Source organism: Centruroides sculpturatus, unplaced genomic scaffold (genome assembly GCF_000671375.1).
Source record: "Centruroides sculpturatus isolate CEXI.00-Female unplaced genomic scaffold, Cexi_2.0 scaffold1002, whole genome shotgun sequence".
Classification (NCBI taxonomy): domain Eukaryota; kingdom Metazoa; phylum Arthropoda; class Arachnida; order Scorpiones; family Buthidae; genus Centruroides; species Centruroides sculpturatus.
The window spans coordinates 38,194-51,700 of NW_019385192.1; the positions used below are offsets into that span (position 1 = coordinate 38,194).

The 13,507-nt window shown below is 31.0% G+C and overlaps 2 protein-coding genes across 5 annotated transcripts in view; one reads left to right on the forward strand and one right to left on the reverse strand.

Moving 5' to 3' along the window:
• The window catches only part of LOC111635968 (H(+)/Cl(-) exchange transporter 3-like), an 89,493-nt gene that overhangs the window by 26,893 nt on the left and 49,093 nt on the right, over nt 1-13,507 (reverse strand). For all 4 annotated transcript variants that reach the window (XM_023381121.1, XM_023381118.1, XM_023381119.1 and 1 more), the window contains 3 exons: nt 5,309-5,491; nt 4,643-4,732; nt 4,438-4,562 (listed from right to left, as the gene is read on the reverse strand). In XM_023381121.1, coding sequence (XP_023236889.1) covers nt 4,438-4,562; nt 4,643-4,732; nt 5,309-5,491 — 398 coding nt within the window. The remainder of the gene's footprint in view (nt 1-4,437; nt 4,563-4,642; nt 4,733-5,308; nt 5,492-13,507) is intronic.
• On the forward strand, nt 1,855-3,764 carry LOC111635969 (jerky protein homolog-like). The gene has a single exon (XM_023381122.1). The coding sequence runs from the start codon at nt 2,047-2,049 to the stop codon at nt 2,983-2,985; it is 939 nt and encodes a 312-aa protein (XP_023236890.1). The 5' UTR covers nt 1,855-2,046; the 3' UTR covers nt 2,986-3,764.

A 13,507-nucleotide genomic window follows, 5' to 3' on the forward strand; every position in this document is an offset into this window, starting at 1 on the left:
CCAAAGGTTATTCCAGTTCAAATACCTTTAGTTTAAGGCAATGTGACATGTGGGCAATCTGCCAAGGGAGGATGCCACCTGGGAGATCTTTTATGGAAAATTGGCCCTATTTAGGTGTTACTAAAGTGAAGAAAACTTGAAAAATTCCACATGGCCAGCTTGTTGGCGAGGCACAAATCCACAACCGACTACCAGTGTTCAGTGGTTTTATCCACTTGGTCACTGGTAGACTCAAGTACCAAAGTGTAATCTTCCTCCTTGAAATGTGTTCCTATTTGTGTGGTGGGATCTGAGAAAAATAGTGCATTTTGAGTTGTTGAATCCAAATGATCCAGTAAATGCCAGTAATTGGAAAAACTTTGTGAAAAATTCCAAGAAAAACATCCATATTTGATAAATAGGAAGGATGTTATTCTGTTACACAATAATGCCTTATAAATTATAAATTAATAAAATTTTAATTCCTGGGCCTATTTATGCCATAATTATTTTTTATATCTTTTTCTTCCTTCTCTATATAATTTGAAAACATTAAATTATCTTTCCTTATCAATGATTAATTTAAAATCTTTCAACAATTATATCAATATTTAATACTTATTATAAATACTCTAATAAACAGCATGATTTGTCAAGACATTTTAATGAATTTCTCAAAATCAGTGGTTCTTTTTGGTGATGAAATGCTAAATAAATTATTAAATTTAATTAGAACTTAGATAAGAATGATAAGCCATCACTTGTAATTTTTATTAGAACTCATTCAGCCACACCCAATAGATTAAAATTAAAACAAATAATTCCTTTTATTAATATTTAATTTAATATTATTATTTCACCTTATTTACTATACTAAATATCTAAAGCCCCTTTATTAGTCCAGTTCACCCAATTCTGGATAATTGTTTTAAAAAATTAAATTTTATAATAATGTTACTTTTTAACTCATCATTTTTTTTTAAATATAAGATTTGATTGTTGTCATTATTATCTGTATGTTTAATTTAATAGCATTCTTATGATTCTTTCTTCCTGGGTATAATATATGTTTACTAAAACACATCTTACATAAAGGATTATAGAAAGTATTATAGCTTCTTGATAAAAAGCACTGAGTTCAGCGTTAATACGATAACGCTGAACTCAGTGCTTTTTATCAAGAAGCTATACAATTTTGGCGTGAGTTTTATTTATTTATCTATTTATATGAAAGTATTATAATCTTTAAGATATATATCTTGAAAAAAATTATGCATATAAAAATGAAGAATTGTTCTATTTGAAGAGAAAGAGTTTTTTTGATTCATTCTCTGGCTTGCCATTTAGTCACAAAGTTATAAATCAGTCAATTTTTAACTGTTGATTTATTAAGTAATGTCTCTTCAATCCGAAAAAACTTCTGGTAGACAGACTTCACAGCCAATTTTAATTAATTTTTGATACTTTATTCAGTTTGCTTTTTATATTAAATTTTTAATAAGAGTTTGATACTTTCAGATTTTTGTCATTTTCTTTGAAGGTAGAATCTCCATTCTATCACTATAATATGTATTTATTGTTTTATACATTGTATGTAACTAATTAAAATACTTAATGACTAAATTAAACATGTTCATTGCTATCCATGGCAAAATAGAAATAAAATAACTTTATTTTGGTTAATTTCATATTTTCTTCTTCTATTATAAATTTTGAAGTACAGTAGAACCTCGAAAACTCGGCCCTCGATAACCCGGCACTCCGGATAACTCGCGCACACCTTGGCAGGGCGAAAACGAACTTAGGCGAACTTAACTCTCCCGTTTAAACTAAATCTTTTTATATAGAATGAAGATAGCGCTGATTGACCAATGAGCGCTTCGTAGTCCTATTGGAGGTCCGTGCGATCGTCCGATGATCGACGACCAATCATCTATTCTGTTTTCAAAACTAACGGTCGTTTCTCAATCCGTATTTCTATGGCGACAACCGTTGCTTGTTTGAAAAAGAGGAAAAGCGCGGGAACCGTACATCTAAACGATTCCATCACGACAACAGTACTCTGCGATGGCATCTTCCGTTAAAAGAAAACAAGTGAACATGTCTATGGAGCAAAAGTTGCGGGCATTAAAGAGACTGGATAACGGAGAAAGTGTCAGTGCAGTGGCTAAGGACTTGGGAGTTGGCAAAAGTACGATTAGAGACTGGAAGAAGAAGCGGACAGAAATCGAGTCGTGGTGTGTTAACAGAATGTGTACAGAAACATTGAAAGAAAGGAAAAATATGAAGGAAAGTGACTTTAATGAGGTAAGTGAAGCACTTTACATTTGGTTTCGCCAAAGAAGAGAGAAGGGCACCCCAATTAGTGGGCCAATCTTGAAAGAAAAAGCCTTGAAATTTTACGGAGAATTTAAAAAAGACAACGATTCTAAATTTGTCGCAAGCAATGGCTGGCTTGAGCGCTGGAAGAAACGCTATGGAGTCCGGCAGCTTAGTACTTGTGGGGAAAAATTATCTGGAAACACGGAGAGTATGTCTCAGTTTAAAAATAACTTTCAGAAATTTATCGAAGCTGAAGGTTTGACTGGAGAGCAATTGTACAATTGTGATGAAACAGGGTTAAATTATAAACTGCTACCAGCGAAAAGTCTTGCTTTCAAGGAAGAACAATCAGCCCCAGGTTTTAAAAGAAGCAAGGAAAGGGTAACAATCCTAGCATGCAGTAATGCAACAGGTGAGCACAAATTAAAGCTTGGTCTCATAGGAAAATCAAAGAAACCACGTGCGTTTAAGCACATTGAAATGGGTAAACTTTCAGTTTGGTACCGAAACCAGTCACATGCCTGGATGAACTGTGCAATTTTCAAAGAATGGTTTCATGAAGTATTTGTTCCATCGGTTGAGCAGTTTTTAAAATCTAAAAACCTGCCAAGGAAGGCTATTCTGATTTTGGACAACGCGTCTTCGCACCCAGACATTGAAGAGTTAAAAGATGGTGACATATGAGCAATGTTTTTACCGCCCAATGTCACAGCGTTATGCCAGCCAATGGACCAAGGAGTTTTGGTTAGTCTCAAGAGAAGATATAGGCGCAAGCTGTTATCCTCCCTTCTTTCTGCAAACGATGATGATCAAGGTCTTATCCAGAACTTAAAGAGAATTAACCTATTGGATGTTGTTGGCTGGGTGACAGACGCCTGGAACGAGTTAGAGTCATTAACACTAGTTCGTTCCTGGCGAAAACTCCTTGATCACGAGGGAAATGAGTTCGTTGAACATGATGATACAGAAAATATAAACTTACTCGACCTGCTGAAAAGAGTTCCTGGATGTGCAGAAGCCGATGAAAATGACGTCGAACAGTAGTTCCAGAACGATACGGAGCAAGACATTATGTATGTCCGATGCAGAAATTATTGCTGTTGTCACAGTCAATGAAAAAATGCCGGAAAATGATGAAGATATTGACGTTGAGGACTACACCGTACAAGCTCCTAAAATATCACATAGTGAGGGACTAAAGGCTGTCGAAAACGCCCTTCAGTATTTTGAACAACAAGGTGCGTCGGTAATGGACTTACTGTTCCTTCGTCGTCTTCGTGATGAAGCAGCAAAACGCAGAGTGCAGTGCGGAAAACAACAGGACATTACGCATTTTTTTAAAAAAAAGTAGCCAGTTTTTGAAAAGTCGGCTAGATAACTTCATTGTAGACAGCTTTATGCTTTTCTGAGGTCTGTCTTATCAAGTAAATTACCGTACACTGTATTCATTAATTTTCATTTTCATGTAGTAAAGGCTCTATGCCTTCATAAAGTACATACTTTTCCTTTGTTTAAGGGTATTTGGGCAGTTTATTCTCTGTTGTATTCTCAAGTTAACAATACATACAAGTACAGTACACTATTTTCTGAGGAAACACGCATACTTATCCTTTTTTAACCCCATTCCCGATAACCCGGCATTTTCGCAAACTCGGCCACCCTTCGGTCCACATTAGGCCGAGTTTTCGAGGTTCTACTGTATCTTGAGAACAATTCTTGAACTAATATCAGAAGTGACCAAGATGTATCATCCTCATTTAATATGCATCTAATGAAACATTAATAAATTGTTCTCATTTATCACAAATTATTTTTTTATGATTTTTTTCACCTTGCTTAATTTTCATTATTTATTTAGTTATCACTCAAATTATATATGAAACTGTCATAATTGATTGATAAACAATATAAATAAATAACTAATAAATAAATTATTTCAAAATTACTATTCAATTAATCTATTTCAAAATATTTATAACTAAAATTTGATATATTTGATATTGTAAATATTTACTATATTACTATACTGCAAAAATAAACTTTTTCAGGTGACATTATATTATCTACATCATATAAACACGAGAGAATAATTCTTAACATTTTTTATAATCTTTCTAATGGAACTAAGAAACATACCAAAGTGGAGAGACATCAGCAATTCCACATTGACTAAATAATAACTTAATTAAATCACTGCCATTCATTCTTGTAAATTCATTTGGATAACTAATAACTGCTGTTATAAGAGTTATAACCAAAACCTAAAATAACAACAATCATTATTTAATATTTACATTTTTATGAGCACAAGTACAATAAATAAAAATAAAAATAAGTTTACTTCTGTAATAGGGTATTGTCCAAGTTTAGATTCTTTCCTGTATTTGCACCATCGAATATTTCCTTTGATAAATATTGATCCAACAACACCCTGAAAATAAATATAAAATAAATCATTTCACAAAAATTTATCCTTTACTTCATGTATAAAATAATAGTAAAAACCACACTTCTGACAACTTTAATAATACAGATCTTTTGTTATTGTCAAACATATATATTCTGATAAGCACATTTGCAAGTATGATGTTAAATGTATTTTCTCCAGAAATACAAATATTTTTTCAACACATTATTAAGAAATCCAATTGCAAATATTAAAAAAATGATCAAAGAATTATTTAAATATAGTCTTTAGTCCATTTTTAAATTTATGACTGAAATTGTGTATAATGTTTCTTTCTGAACAGAAAAAATCTCTAACATTTAAAAATAAAAAAATTTCTCATTTGTTTAAAATTATTATTTATATAATGTTAATATAAGAAACCAATAATTAGTATTATAATAAAGAATTTCAATTTTTTCAGTTACTTTAATATGGAAATGACAAAACAAATGAATTCAAGTTAATAAATAATTGACAACTCAATGTTAATTACACATTATAAATACAAATATATTATAAAAATATAATGTCACTGAAATGAAATATTTAAGTACTTACACCAAGAATTCCTAATAATATAAAAGGAACTAATTCAATAAATATCCAAGGTCTTTTATACTCCACAGAAAACATGACTAAATGATCATTACCAAAGGGATTAATTGAACGTAACACAAATGCTGCTATAAGGGCACAAAAAAAGGAGCGCCACAATGTCTTCAGTGGAAAATAGTAACTCACCTAAATTCAAAGATAAGAAATAATAAATTTTAGAAATTTTAAATTTTAATAAATCTGTATCAAAAAATTCAAGAACACTTAAAATTCATTAAATTTGAATATTGTGAGTTAAAGTATTCAAATATTTATAAAATACAAAGAATTATTAGAGAGGCCTATTATTTATGTGAGATTTCAGATTCAAAAAATATATCCAGGTTGACATCACTAATCCAGCATCATGTAGGATGATGTAAGTTACTTCTTTTTGGTAAAGACACTAGGCATAAACTAAACAGTACCATTTATCATTCACTATAACAAAAATTAATTTTATTTTCATTCACTTGATAATTGAGAGGCTTTGTAGAAAAATGGCATATCCCACATTATGACATTTTAAATAAAAATGAGGATTTTATCTTTCAATTCACCAGAATTTTAATATATAATGTTTTATTAATGTGGGTGTATAACCCATGGGACATGCAAATGAACCATGAAAGTTTCTTAGAAGGCATATTGTTGAGGTACAAATTCAAAGTTGTTATAGTCTGCACAGCAAAAGAGTAGTCACGAGTCAGCCTGAGCTGGAAGAATCTATGTCAGTTGAAAGGGATGGAAGACGTGGCTAACTCCCTTGGGAACTGAGTCATCGATCTGATTTCTTTCAGCTGTTTTGTTTTTACATTTCTAAAACATTTTTATATTATCTTTATCATAAAAAATTTTATTGTTTTCCTTTTTATTTTATAAATTTTATTACACTTAGTTCTAATATTACTCACATATTAATCACATGTCTTCTTCCATCCCTTTCATCTGACATAGATACTATCTGTTCAGTTTGATTCATGTCTACTCTCTCACTGCACAGACTACAACAACTCAATTTTTGTAGTTTTGTGGGATATTCTATTTTTCCACTAAACCTCTTAAACCATAAGTTTTGCTTCTGTATGGTAGGCTCATTTTGTACATAACTGAAATTGTTTTTGGCATAATGAAACAATTTCTAAATAACAACATAGAGATAGACCATTAACACAAAAAGCATACTCTATCTTGTGTTTCTTCTTCAGTGTATGCAAGTGCCCTTTTCACTGTGTTAAAATGTTTCACATGATCACTCATCATCTTATACAGCATAGCACTAACAATCCATAGCTATAATTAAAAGATTTTATGGTTGAAATATGGAATTTATATTTCCATGAAAATTACTTGTTAATCATGCCTGATCTTCAGAAAACATTAAAACTGCTTTATTAGCATCAAAAGTTTTCTGATATATTGATATATATATCCCGTTTAGTTTCTAGGCCAAAATAACTCGGGCAGGTTACATAGTGTTACATAAAACTCGGGCATATGGGCTCTCCGAAAAAAAATTTTTTTTGGATGTTTTTTGTCTCCAAATTTTTTTCCCCATGCAAAAAAATTTTATCGCAATTTTAATCTACCTTTAAAGACGCACGATTAACATTTAATTGTTTTTTAATGGGATTTTTTTTAATCAAATTTCATTCATCGTTCTAAAGTTCTAGCGCACGGATTTTACTTCGCTAAAGTTATTTAAAGCTAGTTTCTGATGTCAAAAACGACCTCCGATAGTTTTTTAATTTTTCTAATTAATATATTTTATTATATATACGTTTAATTAAGTCGGGAGGTCGGAAATCGCAATAAAAAACATAATTTTTTTAAANATCCAAAATTAACAATCATTTTTATTAGAAATCTGGTATAACAGCTCATTTTATATTATCATTATTTGTTTCTGCTATATTTTTTCAATCAATGATAATGTTATATATGCAATTTTAGTCATTAAATTATATACTTATACAGTGGAACCTTGCTTAATGAGCATAATTCGTTCCAGAACCTTACTCATAATGCGAAACAATTTTTCCCATATAAATTCATGTAAAATACGATAATGTGTTCTATGCCAAAAAAATACTCAAATATTTTTGTATAACATTTATTCAAAGAAAATTATACAATATAAATCTTTAAGGAGCGTAAATCATCTTTATCTTTTCTTCTAGCATGGAATGAAACAACCTGGAATGCAAATTCGATTTGCAGAAAAAAAAAATTTGAAATACAGTAATTTCTAATATTTAATTATAGCATTTACATAGCTGAAGAATTTGGCATATTGTTTGGCATGTTTATTATATAACAAGCTATGGTTGTTGATGTTTATATGTAATATGTCTGAACACAGATTTGGAAAAATGTATAATCATAAGTGACACTAAGATGCTAGCGAAATGAGTGCTAAACAAAACTGATGTTGCATGCACACAATCCAGGTCTTTCTTTCTTCTTGTCAATTGTTATGTGAAACGTCACTTGTTAAGTGAGTCATTTTTTTTTACAATTTGTTTTGCTCGTTATGTGAACTACTCGTTATGAGAGGTTCCACTATAATATATTTGAATGAAATGAATTTTTAAATTTATTCTAATTCAATTTTCTTTAACAACTTTTGAAGATGAGCACTAAATAATTCAAAAACAAAATATTTATTAAATCTTGTTTAAATGTTGCTTTCAATTTAATTTTCATTAGAAAAAACTACTGACTTTTTTAAATTACATTTTTCACTTCAATCAATAAATCTTATTTGATATAAAAAATGTTTAATTAATAATATACTTCCTGAAGATATACATAATGACTACATGATGAATCAACAAATGTTATTTGTGTATTGAATAGGAACTATTGACTCATAATATATGTCAAATGTGATACTATACTATTCCACTAATTACTTTAAAAATTAATTAAAATAAAAAATGGCATTTAATTTTCTTCAAGGAATTAATAATATATTTTTATTACTTCTTACAAGTTAGTAATAAACCATTAACCATTTAATGATTATGAATTTTTAATCTTATCACTAAAACATTATTTTAACAAAGCAAAATCATTGACTTTTGATATTAATTTACTTTAAAATAAAAATAGAAAAAAAAGCAGAAATTATAAACTTGAGTAAAATTAATTCTAGCTAATCTGAACTAATTACTGTATGGGGTTGCTCAGATTAGTAGGATTACATATAATAAATGACTGGATATATGAAATGATCTCTCTCTTTCATGTTTTTATAAAAATTTTTAGTTTTGATATCTTAGATACATAAATCTAAATTTTGATATTGCGATCTTATGTTAATTCAGTATCTCTGTTTCATAATCTCATATACAGAATCATAAATCAATTCTTGACAGCTGGATGGCCGAGTGGTCAAGGTGGCAGCCTACTGTTCTGGGGAACCCGTAATTGAATCTGGACATGTTGAAAAATCCCCAGGAATTTTTCGGGGGTGGTCCATCCAGATATGTTGGGCCCTGTCCCTCACCCCCCGGCCGCCCTGGCTGAACCCATAATGGGCCTGCTAAAAAGAGGCCATCTTAGTGCCCACAGGATGGAGAGTTAAAAAAAAAAAATCAATTCTTTTGATAAATGTAATATAATCATTCCAAAATAGATTTATTTATTAAATGATATAGAAACTTGATTATTCAAAATGATTTGCAAAAAATAAAATAAATACAAGGGTAAATGAAAAATTATCCGCACTTTGAGCTGTAGAATTTATTGTAATCAACTTTCAGCAAGTCAAATATATCATTTCTCGACATAATCGCCCTGCTTTTCAATACACTCTTCCATCTGTCCACAAGTTTTCCTACCCCTTCATTAAGTGGTTCTGCAGCTCACCTGAAAACATTTTTTAATGAAGAATAGGAAAACTTGTGGACAGATGGACAAAGTGTATTGAAAAGCAGGGTGATTATGTTGAGAAATGATATATTTGACTTGCTGAAGGTTGATTACAATAAATTCTACAGCCCAAAGTGCAAATAATTTTTGACTTACCCTCATAAATAAATAAAAACAGAACATGTAGCATTGTACATACACAGAGTACATGCATAGAAACCAAATGTAACTGGAAATCACTATGTTATCTGTTGATTTTATCACTGCAAAACTAGGCCATATCTGACATTACATCATTAAGTTTTGAGTAAATTAACCTTCAAATATGGCCTAGTTTCTATAGTTCATGAAAATTTAAATGCACAGTGCTTAATGTATCCAAAACACAGAAACACATTTCTGGATTATCCAGAAGACCACTGATACCATCAGATTTCAATAATCAAGTTTCCATTGTACATTTGTATTTTATTTGTGGAATAGTGGAGACTTTAATCAAATATTGTTTTATCTTAAGTAGTTTAATTTTACAACTTTTTCTTAAATTCTCCAAAGTTCAAACACTAAATTAGTTATTAATTTAAATTAGTTTCTTTTTCAAATTCATTTGTTGCCTTTGTTCTCATTTCTATATTCATATCTGAACATTTCTTTAACTAACTGAATAAAATTCTAATATTCTACTATATTTTTCAAGTTTTTTCTTAATTTTTAACAAATTGGATTCCTATAATACACAACATAAAATTATTTTTCACCCTATAGACATTAAGATTTGTTTTAATCATACCTATTGCTACCAGATCCACAATGACATTGGCAAGATAACAAGGGACAGAGCTTGATCTATCCAGAATGGACCTATATTTCCCAAAATAGTAGGCAGACACCGTAACCTCTCCTGTCATCTGGCTGTCTCATCATCAACAATAATTATCAAGGAAAGGAGGAAATGTTTCAAGATGTAAGTTTTCTTTTACTCATCACTTTTTCAAATGTGTATTTTATTCACATTATTTTCAAAATTTGTTAATTTAAAAGTTGGCAGCCCTAATAGTAACTAGGGAGGAAAAATGGGTATTATATACTAATGTCATTTGCAAAAGACAGTAGTTAGATCCAAAGGTTATTCCAGTTCAAATACCTTTAGTTTAAGGCAATGTGACATGTGGGCAATCTGCCAAGGGAGGATGCCACCTGGGAGATCTTTTATGGAAAATTGGCCCTATTTAGGTGTTACTAAAGTGAAGAAAACTTGAAAAATTCCACATGGCCAGCTTGTTGGCGAGGCACAAATCCACAACCGACTACCAGTGTTCAGTGGTTTTATCCACTTGGTCACTGGTAGACTCAAGTACCAAAGTGTAATCTTCCTCCTTGAAATGTGTTCCTATTTGTGTGGTGGGATCTGAGAAAAATAGTGCATTTTGAGTTGTTGAATCCAAATGATCCAGTAAATGCCAGTAATTGGAAAAACTTTGTGAAAAATTCCAAGAAAAACATCCATATTTGATAAATAGGAAGGATGTTATTCTGTTACACAATAATGCCTTATAAATTATAAATTAATAAAATTTTAATTCCTGGGCCTATTTATGCCATAATTATTTTTTATATCTTTTTCTTCCTTCTCTATATAATTTGAAAACATTAAATTATCTTTCCTTATCAATGATTAATTTAAAATCTTTCAACAATTATATCAATATTTAATACTTATTATAAATACTCTAATAAACAGCATGATTTGTCAAGACATTTTAATGAATTTCTCAAAATCAGTGGTTCTTTTTGGTGATGAAATGCTAAATAAATTATTAAATTTAATTAGAACTTAGATAAGAATGATAAGCCATCACTTGTAATTTTTATTAGAACTCATTCAGCCACACCCAATAGATTAAAATTAAAACAAATAATTCCTTTTATTAATATTTAATTTAATATTATTATTTCACCTTATTTACTATACTAAATATCTAAAGCCCCTTTATTAGTCCAGTTCACCCAATTCTGGATAATTGTTTTAAAAAATTAAATTTTATAATAATGTTACTTTTTAACTCATCATTTTTTTTTAAATATAAGATTTGATTGTTGTCATTATTATCTGTATGTTTAATTTAATAGCATTCTTATGATTCTTTCTTCCTGGGTATAATATATGTTTACTAAAACACATCTTACATAAAGGATTATAGAAAGTATTATAGCTTCTTGATAAAAAGCACTGAGTTCAGCGTTAATACGATAACGCTGAACTCAGTGCTTTTTATCAAGAAGCTATACAATTTTGGCGTGAGTTTTATTTATTTATCTATTTATATGAAAGTATTATAATCTTTAAGATATATATCTTGAAAAAAATTATGCATATAAAAATGAAGAATTGTTCTATTTGAAGAGAAAGAGTTTTTTTGATTCATTCTCTGGCTTGCCATTTAGTCACAAAGTTATAAATCAGTCAATTTTTAACTGTTGATTTATTAAGTAATGTCTCTTCAATCCGAAAAAACTTCTGGTAGACAGACTTCACAGCCAATTTTAATTAATTTTTGATACTTTATTCAGTTTGCTTTTTATATTAAATTTTTAATAAGAGTTTGATACTTTCAGATTTTTGTCATTTTCTTTGAAGGTAGAATCTCCATTCTATCACTATAATATGTATTTATTGTTTTATACATTGTATGTAACTAATTAAAATACTTAATGACTAAATTAAACATGTTCATTGCTATCCATGGCAAAATAGAAATAAAATAACTTTATTTTGGTTAATTTCATATTTTCTTCTTCTATTATAAATTTTGAAGTACAGTAGAACCTCGAAAACTCGGCCCTCGATAACCCGGCACTCCGGATAACTCGCGCACACCTTGGCAGGGCGAAAACGAACTTAGGCGAACTTAACTCTCCCGTTTAAACTAAATCTTTTTATATAGAATGAAGATAGCGCTGATTGACCAATGAGCGCTTCGTAGTCCTATTGGAGGTCCGTGCGATCGTCCGATGATCGACGACCAATCATCTATTCTGTTTTCAAAACTAACGGTCGTTTCTCAATCCGTATTTCTATGGCGACAACCGTTGCTTGTTTGAAAAAGAGGAAAAGCGCGGGAACCGTACATCTAAACGATTCCATCACGACAACAGTACTCTGCGATGGCATCTTCCGTTAAAAGAAAACAAGTGAACATGTCTATGGAGCAAAAGTTGCGGGCATTAAAGAGACTGGATAACGGAGAAAGTGTCAGTGCAGTGGCTAAGGACTTGGGAGTTGGCAAAAGTACGATTAGAGACTGGAAGAAGAAGCGGACAGAAATCGAGTCGTGGTGTGTTAACAGAATGTGTACAGAAACATTGAAAGAAAGGAAAAATATGAAGGAAAGTGACTTTAATGAGGTAAGTGAAGCACTTTACATTTGGTTTCGCCAAAGAAGAGAGAAGGGCACCCCAATTAGTGGGCCAATCTTGAAAGAAAAAGCCTTGAAATTTTACGGAGAATTTAAAAAAGACAACGATTCTAAATTTGTCGCAAGCAATGGCTGGCTTGAGTGCTGGAAGAAACGCTATGGAGTCCGGCAGCTTAGTATTTGTGGGGAAAAATTATCTGGAAACACGGAGAGTATGTCTCAGTTTAAAAAAAACTTTCAGAAATTTATCGAAGCTGAAGGTTTGACTGGAGAGCAATTGTACAATTGTGATGAAACAGGGTTAAATTATAAACTGCTACCAGCGAAAAGTCTTGCTTTCAAGGAAGAACAATCAGCCCCAGGTTTTAAAAGAAGCAAGGAAAGGGTAACAATCCTAGCATGCAGTAATGCAACAGGTGAGCACAAATTAAAGCTTGGTCTCATAGGAAAATCAAAGAAACCACGTGCGTTTAAGCACATTGAAATGGGTAAACTTTCAGTTTGGTACCGAAACCAGTCACATGCCTGGATGAACTGTGCAATTTTCAAAGAATGGTTTCATGAAGTATTTGTTCCATCGGTTGAGCAGTTTTTAAAATCTAAAAACCTGCCAAGGAAGGCTATTCTGATTTTGGACAACGCGTCTTCGCACCCAGACATTGAAGAGTTAAAAGATGGTGACATACGAGCAATGTTTTTACCGCCCAATGTCACAGCGTTATGCCAGCCAATGGACCAAGGAGTTTTGGTTAGTCTCAAGAGAAGATATAGGCGCAAGCTGTTATCCTCCCTTCTTTCTGCAAACGATGATGATCAAGGTCTTATCCAGAACTTAAAGAAAATTAACCTATTGGATGTTGTTGGCTGGGTG

Coding starts and splice junctions, on each gene's coding strand:
- LOC111635969 (XM_023381122.1), top strand. CDS start 2,047: ATGGCATCTTCCGTTAAAAGAAAACAAGTGAACATGTCTATGGAGCAA.